This window comes from Elgaria multicarinata, chromosome 13 (assembly GCF_023053635.1).
Source record: "Elgaria multicarinata webbii isolate HBS135686 ecotype San Diego chromosome 13, rElgMul1.1.pri, whole genome shotgun sequence".
Classification (NCBI taxonomy): Eukaryota; Metazoa; Chordata; class Lepidosauria; order Squamata; family Anguidae; genus Elgaria; species Elgaria multicarinata.
In genome coordinates this window covers 18,775,049-18,794,533 of record NC_086183.1, presented here as the reverse complement: position 1 = coordinate 18,794,533, position 19,485 = coordinate 18,775,049, and the positions used below count along the sequence as shown (strand labels likewise).

The window sequence follows — 19,485 nt, the reverse complement described above, 5'->3', positions numbered from 1 at the left end:
TACTGACCCAGGGTTCCCAGTTGTGGGAATTATTCAAAGCGCATTCTGCTGAACATACTGAACACCTTCCTTCAGACCTTTGTGCAAAATGCATGCAGGAAGGGAGCGGAGGGGGCGGTGATGTTGGGGCCCCATGTGTTGTTTAACTGCAAGTGCTGAAGGGGGCGGGAATCAGTGCCATTCCACCAACCCCGCTGAAGACAACCTTCATGAAGTCACCCCCAACAGGCATTCCGACAGGCTGAGCTGAGGGTAGGGATGTATGAAAAATTTGTTTTAGTTAATCTTTTATCAGGATTTACCCATAAGACCATAGGAACAAAAGAAGAACCATGCTGGATCAGAGCAAGGGTCCATCTAGTCCAGCACTCTGTTCACACAGTGGCCAACCAGCCATCGGCCACAGACCCACAAAGCAGGATATGGTGCAACAGCACCCTCCCACCCCTGTTCCCCAGCAACTGGTGCACACAGGCTTACTGCCTCGAATACTGGAGGTAGCACACAACCGTCAGGGCTAGTAGCCATTGATAGCCTTCTCCTCCAGGAATTTATCCTACCCCTTTTTAAAGCCATCCAAATGGGTGGCCGTCACTGCATCTTGTGGTAGTGAGTTCGATAATTTAACTATGCGCTTTGTGAAGAAGTACTTCCTTTTGTCTTGAATTTCCCACCAATTAGCTTCATGGGATGACCCCGGGTTCTAGTATTTTGAGAGAGGAGCTGCCCCTTTCCAGCATGTAACTCTTTTGCTGAGGGAACTGCACTGGCTGCCTATTCGCTACCAGGCTAGGTTTAAGGTTCTTGTACTTGTGTACAAAGCCCTAAACAACCTGGGACCAGGATACCTGAGAGAGCACCTTCTCCCCTACCAATCTGCCCGGTCACTGAGGTCATCCGAGGGCATGCTTCTGGTGGTTCCACATAGACCCATCCTCTGATTGGAGTCCACCAGGGGAAGAGCCTTCAGCGGGGTAGCCCCCCTCCTATGGAATTCCCTGCCTCTGGAGGTCAGGCAAGTGTCAACTTTGTAAACCTTTCAGCGCCTCCTGAAAACGTCATTATTCCAGGAAGCCTTTTCTTAATGAGCAGTCACAGCTCACTATACATTTTGCTTCTTTTAAAATCTATTTGAAAGTGTTTTATTCTGCTTGCATTTTATTTTAGCTCCGAAATTTTGAATGGGGAACGGTAAATAAATATTGTAAATAAATAAATAAAAAATAAATGGCTACAAATTAAGCCATCAACAAATTCAACTGGAAAGTTAGAGCATGCAAGGTACTCTGGATACTCATGCTAATATTTCATAAGTCAGGGACACCATTATTTTAACCTGCCAGAAGCTGGGAATGAATAGCAAGGAACAGTTTGCGCTCTTTGTGAGTGCCTTCTGTTGTTAAAATGTCCCCAAGCATCTGGATCTGTTCTCAGTCAAGAATTAATTGTTAGGCTAGACGGACCACCTGACTTAGACGTTTTGGTTTGGTTTTTTACTCTTGATTAGGCTCTCTTGCCGTTATTAATACGCAGTCCACATTCCATCAGAGACATTAGTGGGTTCGCTTTGCATTAAACAAAGTCAGCTTGAACTGACTATCTGGAGGAGCTCTGAGCCGGATGGCCAAGGTCATATTGCTGACACGTGAACGAAGAGCCAGACATCAAAGTGCCCAAGAATATCTCTTGACTGTTCTTTCTCCCTTGCTTTCCTTCTGAAGCCTGGAAAGGAGAGGAGAGCACAGCTATTAGGATGTAGGAAACGGTTACTATGGTTACAGTTGTCATGCCAGTGACTATTAGGTGAGTATCCCGGCAGGATTCTTCCGTCCATCTCGCTGTGATTTTAAAGTCTGATTTTATTGATATCCCCTGATCAGGTTTCTGGTGCTATGCTGCCTCTGCACACTTTTTCACATCCAGTTTGCAAGGGGATGGTGTGTGTGTGTGTATTTGTGTATTCCTTTGCAATTCAAGAGGATCTGATCCAGGTTTAGCTGTACTTGGGAGTAAATCCATTGAAATCAATGAAACTTAATGTAGTCATAACTGACTTAAGTCCTATTGATTTCAGTGGGTGTACTCTACACGTTACAATGTCGTGTGGATTAAGTCTGGCTCCAACCACAGAGGAAATTATTGAGGTGGGGGCAGCACACTCAAACTCTTAAGGTGATGAATGGGAGGATGTCGCGGAAATGGTAAGACACCTCATATGTTCTGAGACTGAAATATTTCGTAGGGTGACCATATGGAACAAAGGACAGGGCTCTTGTATCTTTAACAGTTGCATAGAAAAGAATTCCAGCAGGTGTCATTTGCATGCAGGCAGCACCTGGTGAAATTTCCTCTTCATCACAATAGTTCAAGCTGCAGGAGCCCTGCCCTCAAATATAGCTCCTGCAGCTTGAACTCTTGTGATGAAGAGGGAATTTCACCAGGGGCTTCCTGCATGCAAATGACACCTGCTGGAATTTCCTCTTCTATACGGCTGTTAAAGATACAGGAGCCCCGTCCTCTGTTCCATATGGTCACCATAGTATTCAGAGATCTAGCAGTGGGCTTGATTGTCTGTCCCTCGTGCCTGCTCTTTGCAATGGGAGGAATGTTCTCCTTGTGGGGAAACAGCATAGGCTGGGAAAACTAATGATAGGAAGGGAAGAAGGTGGGCAAATGTGGCTACATATACTTTGAGCTCGGTTGTGGTTGGGAAAAGACTGGCTGATGTCACTGTAATAGAAAGGGTTGATCTTCTGTCCGGCTGCATGATGTCATCAGGAAGCTGCAGCTTTGTTCGTGAGGTACTGGCGATAAAGCACATGGAAAAGCCAGCCCTGTCTCAGTTCTCTTAGTAATTCAGTTACAACCGCTATGGTAGGGCCTCACTTAGCAACCCCAGTAGTTAAACATTCCTACGGTTGTCATTTGCAGTCCAAATGTAATGGAGCTTGGATCCTAATGGAGCCCAGGCAGCACTAAGCTAGTCAACTCAAGTTAACTGTCATGAGACGGTACCGCTAGGATGTCGAATCTCTTTCATCCAGAGAACTGAATTCAGTTCTGGAGAAGTTCCCAGGGCCTCATTCCAGGGGTGAGTTAGCTGGAGACAAAGGGGGCAGGGCCTAATTACAGGGCCGGCCCTACCATTAGGCAGAGAGAGGCAGTTACCTCAGGTGGTAGATGCTGAGAGGCGGCAGCAAAGTTTTGGAGGAGAGAGCTGTGGGCCACACAGCCTGCCGTGCGCCCCCTGAGATAGTCTGTTGCCTTCAGGTGTGGTTGAGGAAGCTGTCCCATTACCAGTTTTGAAGAACTCTTCAATTGTCAATCTAGTCAGCTTTTGTACATGGAATGGAAGAGAGTTGCTATCTTGGTTTTCTCTTCAGGCATCACAATAACTTGGGCCGGCCTTGCCTAAATACCACAAATACTGGCATAATTTAACTGAAAGCTCTCACTGCCAGTAACTAGGCCTCCGTAGAAGCATTCCAGCCTTTTGGACTGGGGAAAAACTACACCAAAGTGAGGAAACCAAGAAACCAATGCCCCTGGGAGGAGGAATATATAGGGCCACAGGGAGGGGTGCGGCCATTTGAAGGAACCTGAGAGGGCTGAATTTGGCCCACGGGCCTGAGGTTCAACACCCTTGCATTAGCTGGCAAGTTATAATGGTATAAATGGAAGCCCTCCCTTCACACAGCAGAGACCAGCTGAATCTTGTTACAGGAAAGCAACGACGTCTCCTTCCTCCTGGAAAGCAGAGTGTGGTGAAGTTGCAGTATAGAAGTGCAAATCAAAGTGTACCAAGATTCATAAACAACTTTTGGTTTTGAAAAATGTGCAGTTATCCAGATGCTTGGAAGAGTGAAGCCTTAATGTCCCCACTGAACAGGAGACATGTCCCCTCCTAATGAGAAGGAGGACAGGGCTCCTGCATCTTTAATAGTTGCATGGAAAAGGGGATTTCAGCAGGTGTCATGTGTAAATATGGTGAAATTCCTTCTTCATCACAACAGTTAAAGGTACAGGAGCCCTGCCCTCCTTTGTATCTGGTCAGGAGGGCAGGGCTCTTGCACCTTTAACTGTTGTGATGAAGAGGGAATTTCACCAGGTGCTGCATGCATACAAATGGCACCTGCTGAAATGCCCTTTTCTATGCAACTGTTAAAGATACAGGAGCCCTGTCCTCCTTTCCATATGGCCACCCTACCTAACAGCCACCATGTTATAGAAGAGTAGACATGGAACTTAGCAGGCTTTCCCCCATCTTGGTGGCATGACTTGCTGCTCTCCTGTCTTCCACTAGCTCAGGGGCTGCGTGCAAATCAATGAAAAGAACAGGCAGTCATTTTTCACTAAGCAAGCTTGTAGGCCGCTAAATGGCATCTCAGGGCCCCCGTGTGGGGCAGGAAATAGTGTTTTTCACAGACTCAAGGGATTCTCTACCAAGAGCAACACCTTCTCTGCCCCAGACAAGTCCCATGTCTTTTCTCACCTGTGAGCCTTGCAAATATTGCCTCTTCCAGTTCGCCTGTTTGCAGGCCATGAATATTTTAGCACGACCGTACTGCAGTGTCTGTCAACCCCACTGGTTTTCCGGGTTGGTGGCCAGGCTAGTATATTGGAAGGAGGTGTAGTAGGCTGATCTCTTGGCCCCAGTGGACTGTAGCTATTTATTTCCCCTTTTTTATTATTCAGTGGCAAACACACACACACCCCAGTACCGTTAAGAGTTTAAGCAAGGACAATTCAGTTCTCCAAATCCAGCAGTTCTGGCCTTTGACGGCTGCCACGGTAAACTCAAATTCATGTCTTTCTTGCCATTACTCTGTTTTTGAAAAGTGAGATTTTAATGGAAGAAGTGCTTCGCAATCGAGTAGTTCTAGGTGATTCACACAACACACTTACCAAGTTTGGTCTTGCATGGCAGTGGGGTCCTCTTTTTAAGGATACTTTGTGCACTTTCACCCTTTCCGCATGCTCCCCTCTTTCCTTCTACTACAACTTTATGCCTTGCATCATTCACTTCTCTCTTGATGTTTTGCTTTGGGCTCTAAGGCAGCGTAGCTCAGTGGTAGGAGTACATGCTTTGCTTGCAGAAGGTCCCAGGTTCAATCTCTGGCGTCTCCAGGTACAGCTAGGAAAGAATCCTGCCTGAAACACTGGAGAGCTGCTGCCAGTCAGTGTTGACAATACTGAACTGGATGGACCAAGTGGTCTGATATGGTATAAGGCAGGCACCTTCCTGTATTCCCATATCGTGCAATGAGATGGGTTGGACTACATTTTCCATCAACCCTAGCTGGCATGACCAGTGGTTACAGATGATGGGAGTTGTAGTCCATGCAGGCTGGGGGATGTCCTTGGAGTTCTTGTCCAACACATCCAGAGAAAATCAGGTTGGGGAAGGCTGCCCCATGCACATGTGTAGGTGGCTATCATGTGGTTGGGGAGCAGGGTTGTATCGCCTGGCCCTCAACGTTGCCAAGCCCACAATCCTGTCCTCTGTCAAAGCTGCCCTCGTCTTTCTTCCTGCTCCCTTCAGCCATGCTTTGGCACCCCTTTGCTGACCCACTTTTTGAGGGTCCCTCCCGTTCCCGCAGCCGCTGCCTCCGCTGCCACTCGTTTTAAAGGTGCTTTTAAAAAATGTGTTGGAGGCAGAAAAGGTACAAAATTGGAACAGTCAAATGCTTAGCGCATCAGAGGATCTAATTCACAGGATTGTTGAGAATAATCATGGGGAAAAGTCACAAAGCATCCATATGGAAAACTCTGGTGGGTTTCATGCCTGTCAAATTGGAATTTGGTCTGCAAGTCCAGAAAATGGGGAAAGGGGGGGGGAATGGGCCTTTTAAGTGCTTGCTGTTGCTGAACAATTGGGAATTAGAAACACTTGAAGATCTACTGCAAATCATTCAGGGATCTATCAGTAGGTCCCAATTTGCCTTCGGAGCTCAATGACAGAATGCATGCTTTACATGCAGAGGTAGGGATGGGTGAACTCCCCTACGTCCTGTTCACACTGTGCTCACTGGTCTGCCACTGCTTGCCTGACCCCGGTGGGCACATGGGGTGAGCCGCCAGATGGTCTGAGGGTGCCCAGTGAGAGCCCCTGATCTTTCTTTCTTTCACCATTTGCGCAAATTCGCAATCATAAATAGTGCAATTTGCAGAAAAATTGCCAATGTAAAGGAACAATTTCCCTAAACATTCCCACCTGCAATTTTGCACAAATGGTCCCAATCTGAAACTCCCAACTATTACACTTCACCTGCTCTCATTGAGGCATGAGGTGCTCTCAGCACAATGCTTCCATGATAGCAGTCCCCCCCTTGAAAGTTCCTTCCTTGCTTGCAAAAAATGGAGGTTGCAAACGTTTTGCCTGTGCCTTGGGATTTGACCCTTACTCTAAGCACACTCTGACATCCTTTAATTAGTAAGCCTGTTTCTCTGAACATTTGATCCTAGGCTCAACACTGGCGAAATGAAAACTTTGAACGTCCCATTGACCTGGAAGGCTCTGGAGACGACGACCCCTTTGAAGATGAAGAAATTGAAGAAACGGAGGAATTCTACTCGGGTTCGGGATCAGGGTGTGAGTAGATATCTAGGATCCTAAAATAGGAGTTTGTCGTACTGAATGTGACCCTCACCCCCCCTGGATCCTACATAGATATTAATGGTGCTGTTATTGCAGCTAATTAAATTGTATGTTTGCGGGGCAAGGAAGGTGGTTGGCCCAAAGGTAGGGTCTAAATAATGTAGTAATTTAGAAGCTTGCGGTTAGGGACATATTGGTTAATTCCAGTTTATCACAGCTTCTCATTATTCCAACCTCATTTTTGTCCCATTTCAGCTTGCAATTCTTTCTGACAATCCGTACACATCTCTGTGGGCATGTTTGTCTGCACATTTTCCCATTGTACATATTTTATGAAGGCAACTTCCCCTAAGGGAATTTTATTTATTTATTTTAGCACTTTTATCCTGCCCTTTAGCCAAAAAGGCTCTCAAGGCGGCTTATGAAACTATTTCTTAAGACAATCCCTGCCCACAGGCTTACAGTCTAAAAAACATGATGCAAAAGGAAAGGGGATTGGGAGGGAGGAGTTGAACGTGACTTTCACGAGCGCATGCAGTTGTGTGTGTGCACGCTTCCCCTGACGTATGCATTTTTGTACGTCTTTTTTTTTTTAATTGGAGAACTGCATTGCAAAATTTGGAGAAGCGTGACTAGCGATGGATAACTGTGTTTCAGTTCATGGCTTGGTTTGGAAAATGCAAACGTTTGGAAAATGCAAAATGCATTGAAATGTGAACCCTTCGTTACTCGGGGGGACACAGATAGAGCTCAATGCTACTTGAATCTTGTATGTCTCCTCCCCATCTTGAAGCAGGGAAGGTGTTAGGGGGACTTTGTGACCATGTGTGTATGTGTGTGTGCTTTAAAAAAGAATTCCATTTCAGCAACGAGGGCTTATGGCTGCAAGATTTACTCGGACCCACTTGTGGGAGGATTAGAGATTAGGCCTATAGCAGGATGTACAGTGCCAGAAGCAGATGGAGACTTTTAGCTCCCTAAAACCCCCCTCCAAATTCCCCCCAAAATCCAATGCTGTCGCTGGAGCCGGAATCATACAAATTAAAGACTATCAACTAATGCGTTATGATGTGCACATTTTTGAAGTCTTTGGAGAGTTTTTGAGATTACAGTTCTAACACATATTTACCTAGGGGTAAGCCCTATTGAACCAAAGAGAGTTTACATCTGAGTAAACACTTATGGAATTGCATGGTAAGGAGATCATATTGTGTAGCTCATAATAGGCAAGCATGGAAATTGGTGCCAGGATGCAAGATGTTTATTTATTTATTTATTACATTTTTATACCGCCCAATAGCCGAAGCTCTCTGGGCGGTTCACCAAAAATAGTATTAGTATGTTAGTATTCCGAGAACGTCAGTTCTCATATTGTGGGAGGAATTGTGGTGGGGAATGTGGATTTCTAGTTCTAAATAAGACAGAAGGGGCTTTCATCAACCACCTGAAAGAGCAGAAGTCGATCCTGGAACTGACATCTCAAATTCAGGAATTTCCATTTGATTCAAGATGCACCATTTTGATCCATTCTTATGCCGTAATTATTGCAAGAGAGATTGAGTTTTCTACGGAAGCAAATCCAAACGCAAAACAACAGCCACCTCTGCCATCAAAAGGGGTTGAGGGAATTCCGTAGGGAAAGAGATTTGGGGAGATAGTTTTTGTACATGATGGAGAACATCTCTAGAACATTTTGCTGTAGGGCGGCCTTCACCAATCTGGCGTGCTCCAGTCATGTCCAGGCTGTCTGGAGATGATGGTAGTTGTAGTCCTTACATCTGGTCATGCTGAGGAAGGCTGGTCTAAGAGATGCCGTTGTTGCAGTTTGTTTGAGGCTAAGCAATTTGGGGGGGAGTGGGAGGGCAGCTTAACTCATGTAGGCCCCATTCAGAAGACACCTTAAACCACGGCTTTAACCATGGTGAATAAAGCAAAAAAGTCTTATTCACCATGGTTTAAGGTGTCTTCTGAACACGGCCTGGCTTTCTGGCTTAACCACCATGGTTAAAGCCATGGTTAAGGTGTCTTCTGAATGGGCCCATACTGTTCTTGGTCATTTCCCCTCCAATCTACAGTAATCTCCCATGCAGTCACTTCACAACCGGTGCCTTTCCTTCTCTTGCAGATTTTGAGCAGGAAACTGCGATCAAGACGGTGGTGCGCCTCACCACAGATGCCCCCATCGTCCTGGCGACAACTTCGGCCGTGTTGCCCATCACATCTGTGCAGCCTGTTGTCACCCCCTTTGCGCCCTTCCCAACGGAGGAAGCCACCTCCAGTCTGGCGACGGGCAGCCCATCCACCCCCCGTATGTCTGAAGCATCGACGGCCGCGGTCTGGAAAGCGTCCGGCACCACCCCCGGTGCCACCATCCGTGACGTCACTGCTACCACTACGACTGCCACTACTGCCACTACAGCCTCCACGGCCACTGCTGCGTCCAAGCCAACGACCGTCCCGAGAGCTCTGCCCCCCTTCATTACCGTCGTAGCCACGACTCAGTCCATTACCCTTGAAACGCCAACCGCCGCCACCATAGCCCGGACGGAAGTGACTGCAGCTCCCCTGGCGACCACCAGCATAACAAAGACCAGAGCTGTGCCAAAGCCCAGCACTTCGCAGGAGCCGGACCGCAGTGAGACAAGCACCACGCTGCTCCCACCTGCAAGTCCCGTGGTACCCACCCAGTCAGCCCAGGTTTGTTGTTGTTTATTCGTTCAATCGTTTCCGACTCTTCGTGACTTCATGGACCAGCCCACGCCAGAGCTTTCTGTCGGCCGTTGCCACCCTTAGCTCCCCCAAGGTCAAGTCTGTCACCTCCAGAATATCATCCATCCATCTTGCCCTTGGTCGGCCCCTCTTCCTTTTGCCTTCCACTTTCCCTAGCATCAGCCTCTTCTCCAGGGTATCCTGTCTTCTCATTATGTGGTACTTCAGTTTTGCCTTTAATACCATTCCCTCAAGTGAGCAGTCTGGCTTTATTTCCTGGAGTATGGACTGGTTTGATCTTCTTGCAGTCCACGGCACTCTCAGAATTTTCCTCCAACACCACAGTTCAAAAGCATCTATCTTCCTTCGCTCAGCTTTCCTTATGGTCCAGCTCTCGCAGCCATAGGTTACTACGGGGAATACCATTGCTTTAACTATGCGGACCTTTGTTGTCAGTGTACATTTATACTGTCCCCCCCCTTTTGCAAGGAACCCACAGCGGCTTTCATGGTTCTCCTCCTCTCCATTTTATCCTCACAACAACCCTGCGAGGTAGGTTAGGCTGAGAGTCAATGACTGCCGTAAAGTCAGCCCGTGAGCTTCCATGGTCAAGTGGGGACTGGAAACCTGGTCTCCCAAGTCCCAGTCCAACACTCTAACCACTGTACCACACTGGGCCTGTTCAGACAACACGTTAAGCCATGGTTTGGTCGCTAACCCTTTTGCAGCAAATGGTTCGTGAGCATGTTAACCCATGGTTTTGTAGCCAACAGGGTTAGGAATGGTTCACACACTGAATTATGGTTCACACGACACACTGTGCCATAATGTTTAGCTCAAAATGCTTAACTACCTTGGCGTAGTGTGTCGCCCGAACAGGGTCACTGGCTCTCTCTGATATTGAAGGAGAAGCTTTATTTAACCATTCCAAATAGTCCCCCCAGGGCACCCACCTGGCAGGCAGCACCAAGCCTTCTGCATCAACAGTGCAGTCAGGTATTTTTATTTTTTATACTGTGGACCTTATAGTCTTATACCAGCCCACTGTCACCCCTTTCTTATGCAGGTTCTAAGTGCAACTTCCCTTCCAAACAGGTCAAGCCAGTCTCCCTGCATTTGCAGGCCCTCCTATCCATGCTGCCTAATGGGGCCCAGGACACCTGCCCCAAATTCCTACCCTGCTGGTACCACTGGCCTGCAGAGGGCAGAATGTGGTCCTTCTTGAATCAGCTAAGCATTGAGACTCTAGCACACTTATTTGGAAAAAGAGGGGGAGGTAAAAAAACAACCACAAAACCCTCAGCCCCCACTCACACCCATCCATCCCCACCCACCATGAATGTGGCTGGTTCTCAATTGAACGGTCTGGATCGAAGCCATCTCTACACGAAGTGTGTTGGCTTTTTAACAATCTGGCGGTTGAGTACAGAACAGGGGCTGCTGAGAAACCCGATCCCCTCCTCTCTGCTGCCCATTTGTAAAACGGGGATTACGGCATCTCTTTGCCATCGTTAAGTATGAAGAGGAGCTTATTGGGTGGGGTATATTGCAGCGAAGAGGATAACAGGGGCTGGATAGAGAAGGGCTGGATTAAAAAGGTGATGAGGCATTCATTCTTCCATTTGTTCGATATTTATCCTGCCTTTCCTCCAAGGAGGAAAGGCAGCATAAATCCTCCTGACAACCCTGTCAAGTAGGCTGAGAGAGTGACTGGACCAAGATCATCCAGTGAGCCTTGTGGCTATAAGGATTTGAACTTGGGCCTCTCCAGACCTCGTCCAAGCCTGCTGTAACGTCACCCTGGCTCCCACACGCACCTGGCTCTGACTCCGGGGGAGATATTTTCCATGCACCCAACATGCTTACGCATTTAAAGGTGAAATCCTAAAGTCCTGCAACTCCCAGCATTCCCCAGCCAGCATTTTAAAAAATGCACACGTTTCCCAACGAAAAATGTGCAATCCCCCTCCTATAGGCTAAACTGTGAAAATGCAGATTTAGGGGATTTGCGCACATGCGCACGTACTCCTTTTGGGAAGTTTGGCCTTGCTCAAGCGCACACTTTTGACTATGAACACAAGTTTGGGAAACTGCAAAATTTTCCCGAGAACTGCATTCCTGTTTGTGTTTGCGGTTGAGAAAGGGGCCTGTTCGCCCGATTTCTGAACAGGAACAAAATATAAGGGGTGGGGGGGAAATCCTCGTACATCCCTTGCTTCTTCCATCCCTAGTTTGGAAGTTTGATCCACAGTGGTCTCAGCACATCAACTCTGTCTCTGTCTATATATGCTTATGCCCACTTCTCCCAGAACTGTATCCTGTGCTTTTTCACCAACTGTTCACATTGATGCTTGCATCAGCATTATGCTGAAGCCATGGTACAGCTCAGCTCATGGCTGATACAAGGAAAGTGGGCACACGCTAGGTTATTTTGCAGCATGATGTCATTTGAAAAGAGCTTATGGCACCATCTATTTCCACTCCCCTTCCTGCCTTACACCCAGACACATATTTTTAAGCACGTTTTGAGACGGTACGTGGCAACATTTCGCTCTTTGTGCGCAAGGTCCTCTCTCCTGGGCCCCTCTTGCTGGCTGCTTTCTTCAGAATAAAATTTCCCCAGGGGTGTATAACATGATCCTCTGCTGGATTTCTCAGCCTGCTGAAGTACAACCAGTGCTCCCAAACGAACTCGCAAGATGACTTCCTTTTGCATCCGAAGCCCTCGGACTCCTGACAGGCAAGGCCTGATTCGGAGGGGTGTGTGTGAGTCTTCAAAAGTGATGAGTCTTTGCCTCCCCCTCCTGGTCACTGTCCCCAACAGGCAGCAGAACAGCTGCTTGATGCAATTCAGGAAATGTTCCCTTCACCTCCACAGCCATGCATCTCCTTATTCACCCAGGAGAAGAAACCAGAAGAGAAGGAGGGGGCCCACGAAAGAGGAAGCGAACCGGTTTCCTCTACAGCACAAGGTCTGGCCCAGAAAAAGCAATGCGGATGTGAAATCAACCTACATTAGAGAGTCATGGACAAAGCAATCTTATGGGGGTGGGGGACAGGAGGCAGAATCTGTGATGGAAGAACCTACGATTACAAAGCTCATCCAGGGTGGAAGATGGTGGGGTCCTTCCCCCCCACTTTTAACCTTTTTGTCAACCACAGCCAACCATTTCCATTTTACTTCATTTTCACAGCTTCCAATAAGAGGGGAAATAACTAGGCCAGCTCCAGGGCTGGCATAGCTCCCACCAGCCTTGTAAAGGGGTTATGGGGGAATGGGAAGGACGGGCAGGCACCTTTTTGGCACTGTCTGAGCCTTAATGGTGGAGGCGCTTTCTGCTGCCTGAACAAGGAGGCTTCCAACACTGTACCTCCTCCACCTGCATAGGCATGCACGAGGGATGTGCTGGGTGTGCCCAGGCACACCCTAATGTCTCAAGCAATAAGAACCGAATTGAGGGGGGTGTTGAATGGGGATCCAGAGGGGGATCCAGACACAGCAATCGCTTTGCTAGGAGCCTCTTTGTCATGAACTGCACTTCAGAGAGACCAGAAGGAGGGTTCTCAAAGGCTAATATCGCCTCATAAGCCCCTCCTCTGGCCAATGTCACCACAAAGTCTCACCAATGCTGGGGCATGAGAAACGTCTCCTCATCCCCACCCCCTCACCTGCAACGGCCTTTCCGTGGTCAGGAAGCCGAACGTGGAGGGAGGGCATCAGTGTCTACAGTGTTTAATAAAGAAATGAAAATAATGTCCTTTATGACTGAGTATTCAACAAATTTTTGCCTTTGAAAAAACCCAAAAACCTCTGGATGCAAACCCTAATGAAATGTGCTGCATAAGCCTACATCCTTCCATCTCACATTGCTTGTTTATTAATGTATTATTTGTTTGTTTATAACTTGCATTTTGGATACGTCACCTAGGATGATGAAATACTATTTCCATCGGTTGACTTAGAGAAATCCTCATCATTTCATAGTATGGGTTTTAGGGCTCAATCCTCTCCTGAACCCGGAGGCTTCTGAGTATCTCCTGCATTTCAGCTAGATGGTCGATTTCACCCATCTAGCAGCAGCACCTTGGAGGGGGGAGGGAAGGAGGCTGGGTTGGCCATAGGAAATGGCATGAGGCAGCCACCCCAGACTCCTCCACTACCCGCCCCCAGGAACACTCCGTTGGGAAATGTGTGCATTTTTTAAAATGCTGGCTGGGGAATGCTGTGAGTTGCAGGACTTTAGGATTTCACCTTTAAATGCGTAAGCATGTTGGGTGCATGGAAAATATCTCCCCTGGAGTCAGAGCCAGGTGCGTGGAGAGCTAGTGTGGTGTGAGAGCCAGTGTGGTGTAGTGGCTAAGGTGTTGGACTGGGAATCGGGAGATCCGGGTTCTAGCCCCCATTCAGCCATGGAAACCCACTGGGTGACTTTGGGCCAGTCACAGACTCTCAGCCCAACCTACCTCACAGGGTTGTTGTTGTGAAGATAAAATAGAGAGGAAGAGGAGGAGGATTATGTATGCCACCTTGGGTTCCTTGGAGGAAAAAGGGTGGGATATAAATGTAATAAATAAATAATAAATGCATGGTGTTGTTCTCTCTGCACCGGCTATAAGTGGGGAGATCATCAGGACAGGGTTGGGACAGAGGCAAGGAAGAGGAGAAATGTTAAGGTGAACTTCACTAATTTTGCAGTTTCAAACCGACATGTGAACTGAAATTCAGTTATCCTGCGAAATTTGCACCCCCATCTAAAAAACCCCAAACCCTATACAAAAATGCATATGTTCAGGGAAAGCGCACACACAAAATGTCCATGTGAGCGACAATAACATTCACAAATGCATCGTTCGAAGAAAACCGGTTGCAAAAGATGTGTGCTTCAGGCAACGTTGTGTGCAAAAATCCATGCATTAGGAGAAACGCACATCAGAAAGCTTATTCATGTGAAATATGGGGATGAACTGAAAATGAGGAAGGGAGGGACACTGAAATTGTCAGATTTTTCCGGCCCTAGCTGGGAGGGTGGGGAACGCTGCTCACAAAACAGATGAAGCCCCAGAGAGAAGCACCGTGAAGGCAAGGGAATATTCTTTTGACCTCTCATTCTGTGAGCTCTTCTTGGTCTCTCTCCCAGGCACGCCCTGTGAATATGACCCTTTCCACAGCAACAAACAATGAACTGGAAGTCCCCGTCAGCGGGGACTTTGAAATCCGCGAGGACGATGACAACGCAGCTAGGACAGAGCTCAGCAACGAAGTCATTGCCTTGGTCACCCCGGCAGCTGGGCCAGGCTTGAGGAAGAATGCCGAGCCGGGGCTCATAGACAATACGATAGAGTCCGGAAACTCAGCTGCGCAACTTCCCCAGAAAAATATCCTGGAAAGAAAAGAAGTGCTCATAGGTAAGACATGCGCAAGGCGTGCGAGCATGTGTCCCCCACTGTGTGCGGATGTGTAGCTGATGGAGAAATGGTTGAACAATAGATAACCGTTTCTCCATCAAATACATGATTGGAAAACCACAAGGATCAATGGCTACTAGCCCTGAGGGTTGTGTGCTATCTCCAGTATTCAGGGCAGTAAGCCTGTGTGCAGCAGTTGCTGGGGAACATGGGTGGGGGGGTGCTGTTGCACCATGTCCTGCTTTGTTGGTCCCTGGTCCATGGCTGCTTGGCCCCTATGTGAACAGATGCTGGACTAGATGGACCCTTGGTCTGATCCAGCAGGGCTCTTCTTATGTTCTTACGATCTGTGATGTTTGCACTCAACCTCTAAACATGAAATACATCGTTTTATAGTAATCTGGTAATGTGGACGTACAAAGCTGCAGATTACAATAATAAAAAAGTGATTCAAGAAGATGTCTTTTAGATGGGTTTGCGGTATACTCTTGTTTTGAATATAGCATCCCCACCTTTCATCTGACGTTGTGCTGCCTGGAAAGGAGAAGGAACCAGTGATAAGGACAATGCTGGACATGCACAAGGTCCGCGGTGCAACCCCTGCCAACTTCGTGTTCAACCGAATCAGGGCTAAGCTATAAGCTATGCACTGGAGGCTCTGGCGCCAGTGAGGCGGTGAATCCATTCCAGGATTTAGTCAGAACCAGTCAGAAGTCCAAACTGTGAAGCAGTTCTGACATCAACCCGGAGCTGCTCCATTGACATTGGAGCTGCTCCATAAACATTGGAGCCACCCCCCTGCACTGACAGTGGCTCAGTTCAGACATCACGTTAGTCAACGCAGTGTGAAAACTCCACTCAACGGTTGAGTTTTTAGGGGGTACTCCCCACACAACATGTTCTGACTCCGCTGTTGTGTGACTGTGGGCTACAGTGGAGTGGAGTAAAATCCATCGAGATGTTTGATTGAGAGTTCCTCTGCCCTTTTTCCTCCTCCAGCCCTCCCAATAATATCCCATCAGCCATTGCTGCGATAAAGCAATCCTGGTGGTTCTCCTAGAGTGGCACTCACTCCTTTCGCCGCTCTTCCCAGGGAACTCTGTCTGTAGCCAGTGGGAAAAGTCAACACAATGCAACGAGAAGGCTTCCCGGCCCTCCTCTGGGCGACAACCTTTCAAGTACTTGAAGAGGGCTATCATGGCTCCCCTTAGCCTTCCCTTCTCAAGGCTAAACATGCCCAGTTCTTTCAGTCTCTCCTCATAGGCCTTTGTTTATTTGAAGTATTATTATCCCAACTCTCAGCCCAAGAGGCTCCTGGGGCGGCTTACAAAACAATCAGTTAAACAAGACGGGCCCTGCCTGCAGGCTTACAATTTTAAAAAGACACGTCACACGAGGCAAAAGGGATTGGGGAAATAGTCCTCCAACAGGGCTGGCGGAATGGCCCTGCTTCTCCTCTCCTCTTCCTCAGCTCAGCCTGCTGGAATGGCTGCCTGGGTGACCATTGAGGGAGGAGGAGGAGGAGCCTTCAGAAGGGAGATCTTCTGCAGGCCTGGCTGAAATGCCTTGCGTCCCCTGCTCATGTCCCTCTGTGACAGCCAGCTGAAATGGCTACTGGTTGGACTAGTCATCTGATGTTGTATAAGGCTGGACATCAGGAAAAACTTCCTGACTGTTAGAGCAGTACAACAATGGAACCAATGACTTAGGAAGGTTGCGGGCTCTCCCACCCTAGAGGCCTTCAAGAGGCAGCTGGACAGCCATGTGTCAGGGATGCTTTAAGGTGGGATTCTTGCACTGAGCAGGGCGTTAGACTCCATGGCCTTATAGGCTCCGTCCATCTCTACTATTCTATGATTTTCTGATTCTAAGGCAGCATCCAAAGCTTCTGCGATCCAACCATCTCCTCCTCCTCCTCCTCCTCCATGTGTGGCCTGGGCCAAACCCCCTTTCAAAGCCGTCTAAAGCCAGTGTGGTGTAGTGTTTAGAGTGTTGGACTGGAGTCAGGAGATCCGGGTTCTAGTCCCCACTCGGCCACAGAAGCTCACTGAGTGACTTTGGGCTGCTCGCAGAGTCTCAGCCCAATCTACCTCACAGGGTTGTTGTTGTGAGGATAAAACAAGGAGGATTATGTGCTCCACCTTGGGTTTCTTAAGGAGGAAAAAAGGTGGGATATAAACGTTATAAATAAATACACCTAACACAGTGGTGGCCTCCTCTTCTAACACATCACTAACCCTCCTCCTCTTGCTGTCTGTTTCCAGCCGTGATTGTGGGTGGAGTCGTCGGGGCTCTGTTTGCGGCCTTTCTAGTGATGCTGTTGATCTACCGGATGAAGAAGAAAGACGAGGGGAGCTACACGTTGGAGGAGCCCAAGCAGGCGAGCGTCACGTACCAAAAACCCGACAAGCAGGAGGAATTCTATGCATAAACCAGAACCTTGAGTGCCTCGCAATCTCTTTCTGACCCGATGCCGTCCTTTTCTTCTTCTTTTTTTTTTAAAGAAATGAAACGAAACCAATCTCTTTCTCTCTCTCTCTCTCTTATTCACCCAGCCTCTTTCTCTCTTTCTAATCGAGTCTGTGAATTTTGACAAGGAGGATCGAAGAAACCGACCGTTTTTAAAAAGTACCGCACGTTTTTTAAAGAAGGGGTGGGGTGGGGGAAAGATAAGAAAAGTCGAGTCTTGTTCCGGCGCAGGGAGCATTTAAAGGAACACCGCTGCGTGGAGCAAACGGGGAGCGATTTCAGCACCCTCGTGGCTGCCTCCTTTGGATGAAGGCTTGAGTTAGCAGCTTTGCCGGGGATGTCCTGGATTCACACCTCCCTCAGGACTAGAACCTTGACATTTTTAAAAAACAAACAATGAGGGGACAGTTTTGGTCTCTGGCACTTTGCAATACACTTCAAGACAAGGGTCTGACGACGCTGAGTTCAAGTGCCGGGGAAATGCAACATCGGATCGCCCTCCCAGCCAACTCCATCCACCGCGCTGGAGCTGGGCTTGCGGATTGCTTCGCTGGAGATCTCCCGTGGCCTGCAGAGAGCACCTTTTTATGACTGTGCTTTGCTTCTTTTCCAAGAACGCCTCCCTTCGTCCCATTGCCATTCACAACCAGACACTTGAAAGTGATGCGCCTTGCTGCGGAACCATTCTAAGCTTGCAGGCTTCCGGTTAAGCCTTTCCCCCCAGATTTATTCCGCTGGGTTTCACTGTGACATTGAAAACTCGACTTCCACAGTATCGCAAGCTCAGGCAGATGACCGAGGGACACGTTTTAAGGGTGTTATTCTTGGGGAAATGGAGATACATGTGCGTGTGTGTGTGTGTGTGGAGGGGTGGTGTGCGGGAGGCGAACTTCTCTTCTAAGCCTGTAGGAAATAGATCATGTTACACATCTCAACAAGTGGTGTGCTCATTTCCTTCTTTGACAGGGTTATGGGGGAAGGCAAGAACAGGACAATGTGAGTCCATAATGCACTTCTGCAAATCGTTGGTCCTGTATAACTCTGTAAATAAATGGAAGTGCAGGGAAAAAAAGATGATAGAAGTACGTATATATAACTGATGGGAGCGGGGAGGGGGGAATCCTCAAAAGCAGTAATTCCTAGGTCTGTGCCAAGCAGGCAAGAATGATATTTCACACCAATCTGTCCCATTCATCAAATTAACATTTCCACCGACAACTTGAGTGAAGGAAGGGGCGGGGGGGGGGGGCTACTCACACATTTGCTGACGATAATAGTCTGAATGTTGGAGAGGGCCAGGAGTAAAGGTTCTGGTTGACCCAGAAACATTGGAGCATTGGATTGTATGCAATAAAATGAAGTAATAAAGCAAAGACAAAAATTAACCATTACGGATCAGAAAGTAAAACCATGTACGCGGGGGGGGGGGGGGGCGGAATACAGTGTGGGCAGGAAAAAAGCACTTGTTGGAAATCTATGAATGCTAAGCGTGGTTCAGTTATGCGTCGCCAACAGGATGTTGTCACGAGATGCCAGTTGCTGCTGGCAAATGCCAGTTCGTGTTGCATTAAGGGTGCATTGTATGTGCGCATCTTGACTGGAGGCCTGCGACCGGATTTGATCAAATTTAAGAGGTCCCAAAACAAATTAGAGAAGACTGAAAGCTGAACAACGAAGGTGATAAGGACCTGGGCCCATGAAGAAATGGTGGGAGCTCTGTTAAACTTTGAAAAAGAAAAGAAAAAGATACAGGGTGCTATTTCCCACTATCTAAAATAGGGGCGGGCAGACTGCAGGTGAGATCTGTTTTTTTTTCTTTTACCAGAACCCTGAGGTCCATTAACCAGAGCCAGCTGCAAAAGACAGACCTACCTGTTAGTGCGCGACGGAGGGATGAAGATCTCGTGATGGTTTTATCGCGAGATCCCCCCTCTGTTTACATGCGGTGCGCGATGACCTCAGAGGGAGAGGTGTCGCGCCTGCCATTTTTTATTTTTAAAGAGCAAGTAGCGCTCGTGCACAAAAGGTAGGTTTTTTTAAAAAAAAACTAATTATTTTCCCTGCTCCCCCCACCCCACCCCTGATGGGTGCAGTACTTCTGAGGAGCTCTGCGTCTCATGCGTGGGTCCCGGCTCCTCACGAGGAGCCGGGACAAACCGCGGTGCTCAGCCACACACTGAGCCCAAGACCATGGAAAAACCAGGCCTAAAGGGTAGGACAAGATCCTAGGGCAAGGGAAGGATCATCCCTCCCTGCTCCCGGGATCCCCTGTGCATCATGTGGATGCACAGGGACGATCCTGG

At 48.1% G+C, this 19,485-nt stretch overlaps 1 protein-coding gene across 1 annotated transcript in view; it reads left to right on the top strand.

Moving 5' to 3' along the window:
- The window catches only part of SDC3 (syndecan 3), a 104,678-nt gene extending 86,637 nt beyond the window's left edge, over positions 1 to 18,041 (top strand). Inside the window, exons 2-5 of the mRNA XM_063139731.1 lie at positions 6,466 to 6,592; positions 8,724 to 9,295; positions 14,446 to 14,713; positions 16,978 to 18,041. Coding sequence (XP_062995801.1) covers positions 6,466 to 6,592; positions 8,724 to 9,295; positions 14,446 to 14,713; positions 16,978 to 17,144 — 1,134 coding nt within the window. The 3' untranslated portion in view covers positions 17,145 to 18,041. The remainder of the gene's footprint in view (positions 1 to 6,465; positions 6,593 to 8,723; positions 9,296 to 14,445; positions 14,714 to 16,977) is intronic.
- The last annotated feature ends 1,444 nt before the right edge of the window (positions 18,042 to 19,485 follow it).